This window comes from Mizuhopecten yessoensis, unplaced genomic scaffold, assembly GCF_002113885.1.
Source record: "Mizuhopecten yessoensis strain PY_sf001 unplaced genomic scaffold, ASM211388v2 scaffold1539, whole genome shotgun sequence".
Classification (NCBI taxonomy): Eukaryota; Metazoa; Mollusca; class Bivalvia; order Pectinida; family Pectinidae; genus Mizuhopecten; species Mizuhopecten yessoensis.
In genome coordinates this window covers 1109867-1120182 of record NW_018404097.1, presented here as the reverse complement: position 1 = coordinate 1120182, position 10316 = coordinate 1109867, and the positions used below count along the sequence as shown (strand labels likewise).

General features: G+C 35.1%; 1 protein-coding gene across 1 annotated transcript; it reads left to right on the top strand.

Moving 5' to 3' along the window:
* Positions 1-8938: 8938 nt before the first annotated feature.
* On the top strand, positions 8939-10054 carry LOC110464155 (histone-lysine N-methyltransferase, H3 lysine-79 specific-like). Its single transcript, XM_021519231.1, has one exon. The coding sequence runs from the start codon at positions 8939-8941 to the stop codon at positions 10052-10054; it is 1116 nt and encodes a 371-aa protein (XP_021374906.1).
* Positions 10055-10316: the final 262 nt, after the last annotated feature.

Here is a 10316-nt window from a genome sequence, read left to right as displayed (position 1 = left end):
ATATAATGTACTACATATATGTATCTTATGTGAAATATTTGCATTAAATATACCAAAATATTAATTATAAGTATTTTAGATATTTACATTAAGTATACTAAAATATTAATTATAAGTATTTTATATATTTACATTAAGTATACTAAAATACAGTCAACAACTGTGGATGTTGATATTCGATGTCAAGTTACATTGCATTCTTTTATATGTTAAATAAAATTTTAGTATATTTCATGTAATGTTCCTTTGTAATACTTTGGATCTTTGCTGTTCTCTCGTTGCCTTTGTTGATATTCGATGTCAAGTTACCTATAGTTTGCGACGAAATAAGCCTTCAACAAAACAAACAGTTAATATTTTTATATAATCTGTATTGCGTGCTCACCGAGCAATTACGTTGCTTATTGTTTAAATTGAGGATTTCAGATATTCTTTAAAAATCTATATTTTTTCTCTTTCCCCCCCCCCCCCCCCCCCCTTATTTTTTAACCAATTTCCTTTTGGTTATAATTGCTGCACTAATGATCAAATACGTAATCATTACCTAGTTATGCTATTTCAGATGGTGATCTGATGATACCATGGCGTTGTATGTTGCCATACTGCTACTATCAAGGATCCCGTCATCTTACACAGCGGACACAGGTAAGTTGATGTGCTGTTTCAATTCAATATATTATTTTACAATACAAATGGTAAAGTAGAGAACAAGACTTACATTTATAGAAGGTCGACACATTACCAAATCAGAACTCGCCCATCGTAAGAAATATATCCAACATGTCTGCGCCTAGGTTCGATTGATGATAATACCACGCGACGTATTTATATTAATATGCATGTTTCTTAAACAATTATTAGTGTTGTTGATTGCATATCATAATTATCGTATCATAATTGATAAAACAAATATGAGTTCTTAGATACATAAGTATGGATATTTTAACAAAGTAAAAGAGTTTTTTGTAAATTTCACGTCTTGAATATATACGTGGATTGTTAATCACTTATAGCTTATAATTATAACAGTATGTATACGTTTAGATTTATCAAACTTGTACATTCCTTAACAGTATGCATTGACACGTTGTCTCCTGACTATTAAATAATGATATTTTAGAATATACTGTACTGATACCACATTTCATCTCTTTCTTAAAATTAAAATAGTTTTAGAGAATTCATACATTTACACTCTTTTATTAAAGTGTGACTTTATCTCTTTCACCTTAAGGAAAGGAAAATACTAAACCAATCACACTACTTATGTCTGTTCAGATTTTGCGTCAAAATAGCAGATGGGCAGGACAAGCTCCTATCGTTGACCTTTACATTATCAAATATATTTGCAGTTCCACTCTGTAATAACATAACAGCGTAGAACTGCGGTTAACATTTACCATTCTCATCCAAACGGTTTTTCAATTCCTCTCGTATATCTAATCGAGTTAGTTCCATTGTGTCCGTCCTGACTGACGCACGTGTTGAAAACACAGATTCAAGCCTCGTGATGACTTTGTCAGTTGTAAAGGGCCTTATAATAGTGGTATCGACCAATCTTAAGTAATATCAACACAAGCAACCCAAAAATCCGCTTCCAAGTCTTTAAAGCTTGATGGTTGTGTCATCAATGACACCCATTACAAGACAATCATTGTCGTTTTCTGTCTGTCTATTTTCGGCCGCTTGAGGTTGGATGGTATCTGCTGTTTCAGCAATACGTACCATGCCTAGCTTGGTGACTTTCGTGACCCAGTATTAGGACAAGTTCGCGAAGTAACTGGGGCAACAGTAGAGATCTGTGAGCAATAACCGGTTCTGTTGAATAGCACTCCTCTTGGCCCTACAAGTATTCTTCTTGTACTGCTGAAGTTTTAAACATTATTGTCAGTTCTATTGATACAGCTGACCTGGTTTGTTTGAAACGTCGTTACTCCGCGAGACAACCATAATTATTAGTATGCCGAGCTTTATAAATACCTTAATCCGGTACAGGTTCTGCAATATTTCATCCTGCACGTATCATCCGCATATCAAATCACAGTCGGCTATATCCGTTAAACTCGGGTATATGGGAACGACTTTACTTATCAATGCACTTGGTTCCTCTTCCTACTCAATAAAGTCAAATGACTCAAGTTCTTTTATCTTTACCTATTGACATAAAGAGCTGAAACACATGTTGTATTAACTTGTCCAATGTAATTATCATTTGAATTTGAAAATTTCAAAGTTTTCCGATCCAAATTGTTTCGGCAGTATTTTGGTTGTGTTGACATAATAATAATAATAATAAAAAATAATAATATACAACATTTGATATAGCGCCCTATCTAGCTAACCTAAGCCACTCTAAAGCGCTTTACAGTACATAGTCATAAATATACAATTTATACAATCAATACAATTAGCATATACATTAATCTATATAAGTCTGAGGAATTCTCAGGAGCTTCCTTATCAGGCGCTGACTACTAGTCCGATGCCACCTTGCTAATACCTTCCTATGTGTGTATGCCTGCGTGTGTGCTGGAGATGTATTGTGCTCTGTTTGTAGTGGGACCGTTCTTCCAACGATATCATTTATAGTGCCACCACACTTGAATGCAACAGCACAGATACCGCAACATCCACCCCAAACCATCTTATACTCCACCTGGGTTGTTGGACATTCTGGTCAACAATACAAATGTTACCCGTACCGAAACACAGTTCAATATCCGTTCTCTTGTCTAGCCGTGGTTGGCCTGTTTCGTTCGACACAATAATTTGTAGCCACAGGTGCCGGGTTTTTTTTATTGTCTTTAGTGTAATATTTGCACTACAAAATTTCCTGCCAAAAGAAGAGGTTTAAGCTCCCATATTTAAACAGGTTGTTTTAACACATCATCTTTTGTTGTTATAAGTTCCTATAATCCTAAATTATCATATTGACTGCTGTCCTGGAAACATAAGTGTAGGATTCTTGGTCGCGAGGAAGCTTCAATAGCGTCGTTTGACTGTTACTTTGTTTCCATTTCCTGAATCCATTGGTTTTAAGAGTAAATTTAACGACAAAGACGATACGCGGTCGCCAGATCTGATATTACCGATAATCTACCACTCATGTACCACTTATTGATTAAGTTTAATAATAAATTTGTGTTGTACAACATCAGCAATAATACTTATATTATACAGACAGGCAGAAGTAAAAGCAATAATTCGTTTTCAGCGATGACATGCTTTTCTTTGAATTCGAAATATACCTGAAATACATATGTGAGGTATATAACGATAATATTCACTTTTAGCCAAAGCGTGTTTTTCTTTTCTTAAAGGCAAAATGAATATATTTTCCAAGAATGTTTAGTTCCTTAAATTATTTATGCTTAACAGTTGCACGAGTTTGAAAACGCTAGGTGATTTTATAATAATACTTTTTAATATACCTTTGTCTAATTTCTATATAAAATGGACATTGCAGTAGAAAATGGAACTCGTCTTCAATTTCATAACTTTGGCAACATTCACATATTCTGCGTCTCCTATCAATGTTGTGATAGCGGCCATTTTCGATTTTTAACTGGTGTGATGACAATCTAATACTGGCTATAGATTTTTTATATTTATTATCAATAGGTTTCCGTAAATAATATTGCATGCAAAAATTATCAATTAGATGTTTGTATAGGTCGCTATCCCATTTCTATGGTAGTATCGGTTGTCTGTAATAGTCTATATTTCTTATCGTTTATAGATGTTGTTACAGTCTCCTGTCCGGCTGGCTGGGTCGGACCCAGTAGCCGTGACCTGTGTTTCATTCGAAACGGGAATCGTGATAAGACGTACACAGATTCCGCTCAATTCTGTAGCGATTTTGGGGGAACTTTGTGGATGCCAATGGTCCCTGACGATTACCTGGAGGCAAAAACCCTCCTAGCAAGGTAAATAAGCCCTTACGGCAGTGCGTAAATTACATTTAAGTTCGGTTTTGAACGTATTCATTCATATCTAATATATAATATTTTAAATCATTATATTTCCTGACGTGATTTCATATATAGAGATGAAGCATAAAACATGTTTTGTATGACCATTTCTAGTGTTTATTATTGTGTGACATATCTGATATCAAAAACAGATGATAAAACTATTAAAGAAATTTATGTTTTTTTATACCCATTTTTAAACTGAATAACTCGATAAAATAAATGTTCAGACCCTTCGTCGCAGTACGACAAATGTCGTTTAGTTTAGCTAGTAAACAATAAAATAAATATACGAATTTAAATTCCATGAGCTTTAATTTTTCCTTTACTTAGTAGTCACATACAAGTCTTTTTTTTATATAAAAGTGTATGTGCCGCAGATGAAAACTGTATACTATTGGTCGATTTAATTGTTATCAGGTTTATATCGGCGACTCTATAGGATTCAGTGAAGACAATTTACAGTTAACACCATGACCTGATATCGAATAATTGGATTTAAGTCTCTAGGATTCTTAATTAGAATCTGTGTTATTTCCATTTTTACTTCAGTGTCCTACATTATTGATGAACGATTTTCTTCATGGATGTAACAAGAAACATAAATCAAATTACGATTGAATGGTATTTTTGCAGTCAATTAGAAATAGACAACGTGTGGATAGGCTTGCAAAGGTCAGCTGATGGCGTCTGGACCTGGCAGGATGGCACCACAACGACCGACACTGGCTACGAGCGCTGGGATTCAGGTTTGATTGCTTTTTGTTTGTCTTACTTAATTTGGGTTCTTTTTTGGGCTACTTGTTTCACATCTGCAATTATTATTCACTCAATATTGTATAAAATATAACATGTGCAATTTAATAGAACAATAACTCAAATATTTTATCATCGTTTGTTAAATGGTTTTTTAAAATTATTTTTTAAATAACCAACGTAACGCAACATATTACTAGAACATTGTCATGAGGATAACGTAAATAAACTTCATCTCGGAACAAATGATAGGTGTCAATATGGGCCTTCAGGTGGCTATCACCGATAAGTTATATGCATGTTTTACATGAAGTTGAAGTCAGCTAAGTGACCACTCTGCGATATGGAAAGGTAAAATGGAGGTTGAAATTCAGACAAATAATAATAATAATATACAGCATTTATATAGCGCCCTATATAATTTGTAAAATTACTCTAAGGCGCTTTACAACATATGGATAATAGTAATGGTTATAATTGTGGAAACAAACAACAAAGGCGCAATCACTTTCATACATTTAACAAGCAATGTGCACATAATTGAACAAATAAAAGGGTGGTATTTACATGACGTCTTTGCAAAGATTCTAAAATGCAGACGTGAAGACATGAGTTTTTATGTCCCTCTTGAACTTGGCCAGGGTATTCGACTTCCTAATAGACAAGGCATACTATTGACAAAACAATGTGTTATTATTGGAATATTTCTTAATAATTTTGATTTATTTTCTAAAACTAAAGCTGCATAGATATGACAGAAACAAGTAAAGCATTTTAAATAAGTGAGTCACAGCGATCTTGTTTATTATTGGTATTTTGTGTGAAGGATATACTTTATTTTGTGCCTAAATTCACAAAAGAATAATTACGGCAATCAACACCTTGTTTAGAAGCATCTTACACTTATATGGAGAAATAAGAGGGTGAAGTTGAAGGAGGACGGATCACAAATAAGGGGTTTGTTTCTCACTTTTCTGTAAGTTTATCTGAACATGTTCTTTGTTTTAGAGTAAGTAAAAGAACTAAAAACTTCTTTTAAGTTGTCCAAAACAAGAAGGCCACAGATATATAATTACATATGTGTATAGTTCCTAGAAATAAAATGCACTTTCTCTGAATATTCAGCTGTTACTTATGAAAATATAAATGCAATTTAATGTGAACAGTTATCAATGACACGATGTTATCACATCACTGCTTGTTGTGTTTATAATTGTGTATTGATAAAGAAAGAAATTTCAACAAAAACTGGAAGTATTCATTTAGTCCGGTTCCTAAGCGTGTTGGCGTCGAGACAGAAGTATAACATTTATGTTTAAACTAGCTCATTACGAACTACTGCTGCTGAAGCTGCTCCTTCGTAATGTCTTATTAGCCATTTATAGCATCTTGATATGGTTTTTTGTGCCAAAACCACAGTTTATACAAACACATTGTTTGATAAGTATAACAAAAAGTATACAAACACACATTGCACTTCATCCCCTTATTTCTCAAGAATAAGATAAAGATTCTTCCTAAAGAAAAGTTGGCTTGGGTACCGTATGGTCCTTATGTGTCTTTTGGCCGAATAGAATATACCGTGAATACTACTAAGCCGATATAGAACACGATCATTGTGACCTAGCTATCAGCAATGTCTTAGATTCTATTGGGTCAGTGTTTTTTAATATTATTTTAGCATTACATAATACATAGACACTATGAAGAAAGGTTCTAAAACAACTAGTAGTTTTGCCAGAATTCTGTCATTTATAAATTTGCACCGCCGAATTACCACCTTATATCTCGGAATGGTCTCCAGGCTTACCTTAATTTCATGTCTTATCATGACGTATATCCCAACTGTATATTTATAAAAAGATAAAACTTCTCGTTTATAGCCACAAGAAGACCTTAACTGGTACCAATTCTTTTTTACTATTATACCGTCATAAACTAAAATCTTAGATATAATTGATGTACAAATATTTCTGTTTATTCTCATTATAAACATTGTTATTCGATAAAATAAAAATAATAATATTGAATATTATAATCACTGCCATAAAAGGTCACCCACGTGAGAATAAAGACTGTGTTAGAACCGATTCGGATTTGATGTGGAACTCAAAGGATTGTAGCAATACTAAGGGCATTCTGTGTCAGCTGGTTCTAGTGTTGTATGGTACGTATGAAGCATTCAGATTTCTGATTAGTTATGTTGTGTGAAAACTGTGTCAGTGACTACTGGTCTTTTCGGTACAGTGAGCGATGTTTATGTCAACCAAATCACTATTGTTGTATGATAAGTCTGCGTTGTACATGTCAACCAAAACTAGTGTTGTATGAAATGTGTGTGAAGGTATGTCAACCAAAACTGGTGTTGTATGAAATGTGTGTGAAGGTATGCCAACCAAAACTTATGTTATATGAAATGTTTGTGAAGGTATGTCAACCAAAACTGGTGTTGTAGGAAATGGGTGTGAAGGTATGTCAACCAAAACTAGAGTTGTATAAAATGTATGTCAAGGTATGTCAACCAAAGCTAGTGTTGTATGAAATGTGTGTGAAGGTATGTCAACCAAAACTAGTGTTGTATGAAATGTGTGTGAAGGTATGTCAACCAAAACTGGTGTTGTATGAAATGTGTGTGAAGGTATGTCAACCAAAACTGGTGTTGTATGAAATGTGTGTGAAGGTATGTCAACCAAAACTTATGTTATATGAAATGTTTGTGAAGGTATGTCAACCAAAACTAGTGTTGTATGAAATGTGTGTGAAGGTATGTCAACCAAAACTAGTGTTGTATGAAATGTGTGTGAATGTATGTCAACCAAAACTGGTGTTGTATGAAATGTTTGTGAAGGTATGTCAACCAAAACTAGTGTTTGTCAACCAAAACTAGTGTTGTATGAAATGTGTGTGAAGGTATGTCAACCAAAGCTAGTGTTGTATGAAATGGGTGTGAAAGTATGTCAACCAAAACTAGTGTTGTATGAAATGTGTGTGAAGGTATGTCAACCAAAGCTAGTGTTGTATGAAATGTGTGTGAAGTAATGTCAACCAAAGCTAGTGTTGTATGAAATGTGTGTGAAGGTATGTCAACCAAAGCTAGTGTTGTATGAAATGGGTGTGAAAGTATGTCAACCAAAACTAGTGTTGTATGGAATGTGTGTGAAGGTATGTTAACCAAAGCTAGTGTTGTATGAAATGTGTGTGAGTTTGTCAACCAAAACTGGTGTTGTATGATAAGTCTGCGTTGTGTATGTTAGTCGAGACATTAGAGTTTCTATTTTAATGCTATAAGGAAGAGAAAGAAATGATATTACAATTTTCTTATTGGTGGGCGAACCTGTACTTTACGAACATATACGGCGAATAATCGACTTTTCATTTAACCTGCTTATTCCCTCAATTTGCTATTCAGAAATAATACTTGTACATGTTCACTTTAAACGCAATGCCATGAATCGTTTGATTTTAGACTGTCCTGATGGTTGGAATCGACACAACAATAGCAGAGAGTGTTATTTTTACAACTTGAATGCGAACTTTAAGTACACAGATGCATTGAAGTATTGTGCGTACTACGGAGGGGAAGTACTAACCCCGAAGACAAAGATGGAAAATGTGGCCTTAGTATCATGGATGTAAGTATTTAGATAAATATGTGGAGTTTAGGAATTAGAGACGTGGTTAGTGTCTGATAGAGTTTAGCCAACAGAGAAATGGTAAGTGTCTGATAGGGTTTAGCAAACATAGACATGGTAAGTGTCTGATAGACTTTATGAAACAGAAACATGGCAGGTGTCTGATAGACTTTAGCAAACAGAGTCTTGGTAAGTGTCGGATTGAGTTTAGCAAACAGAGACATGGTAAGTGTCTGATATACTTTAGCAAACAGAGACATTGGAAGTGTTTGGTAGACTTTAGCAAACAGACACTTGGTAAGTGCCGTATAGAGTTTAGCAAACAGACACTAGATAAGTGTGCGATAGAGTTTAGCAAACAGAGAAATGGTAAGTGTCTGTTAGAGTTTAGGAAAAGACATGGTAAGTGTCGGATAGTGTTGAGGAAACAGAGACATGGTATGTGTCTGATAGAGTTTAGCAAACAGTGACACGGTTAGTGTAAGACAGAGTTTAGAAAACAGAAACATGGTAAATGTCTGATAGTGTTTAGGAAACAGAGATCTGTTAAATGTCTGATAGAGTTTCGGAAACAGAAACATGCATGACAGGTGTCGGATGGAGTTTAGGAAACATAGACATAGTAAGTGTCGGATAGAGTTTAGGAAAAGACATGTTAAGTGTCGGATAGAGTTTAGGAAACAGAGACATAGTAAGTGTCGGATAGAGCGTAGAAAACAGAGACATGGTAAGTGTCGGATAGAGTTTAGGAAACAGAGACATGGTAAGTGTCGGATAGAGTTTAGGAAACAGAGACATAGTAAGTGTCGGATAGAGCGTAGAAAACAGAGACATGGTAAGTGTCGGATAGAGTTTAGGAAACAGAGACATGGTAAGTGTCGGATAGAGTTTAGGAAACAGAGACATAGTAAGTGTCGGATAGAGCGTAGAAAACAGAGACATGGTAAGTGTCGGATAGAGTTTAGGAAACAGAGACATGGTAAGTGTCGGATAGAGTTTAGGAAACAGAGACATAGTAAGTGTCGGATAGAGCGTAGAAAACAGAGACATGGTAAGTGTCGGATAGAGTTTAGGAAACAGAGACATGGTAAGTGTCGGATAGAGTTTAGGAAACAGAGACATAGTAAGTGTCGGATAGAGCGTAGAAAACAGAGACATGGTAAGTGTCGGATAGAGTTTAGGAAACAGAGACATGGTAAGTGTCGGATAGAGTTTAGGAAACAGAGACATAGTAAGTGTCGGATAGAGCGTAGAAAACAGAGACATGGTAAGTGTCGGATAGAGTTTAGGAAACAGAGACATGGTAAGTGTCGGATAGAGTGTAGAAAACAGAGACATAGTAAGTGTCGGATAGAGCGTAGAAAACAGAGACATGGTAAGTGTCGGATAGAGTTAAGCAAACAGAGACATGGTAAGTGTCAGATAGAGTTTGACGAACAGAGACATGGTAAGTGTCTGATAGAGTTAAGGAATCAGGGACATGGTAAGTGTCAGATAGAGTTTGACAAACAGAGACATGGTAAGTGTCTGATAGAGTTTAGCAAACAGAGACATGGTAAGTGTATGATAGCGTTTAGCAAACAGAGCCTTGTTAAGTGTCGGATAGAGTTAAGGAAGCAAAGACATTATGGCAGGTGTGTCAAAGGGTTTAGAAAACAGAGACATGGCAAGTGTCACATGGCAGGTGTCGGATAGATTTCAGGAAACAAAGACATTACGACAGTTGTCGGATGGAGTTAGGAAACAGAGACATTATGACAGGTGTCTGCTAGAGTTTAGGAACCAGAGACATTATGACAGGTATCTGATAGATTTCAGGAAACAGAGACATTATCACAGGTGTCTGGTAGATATTAGGAACCAGAGACATTATGACAGGTATCTGGTAGATTTCACGAAACAGAGACATTATGACAGATGTTGATAGATATCAGGAAACAAAGACATTATGACAGGT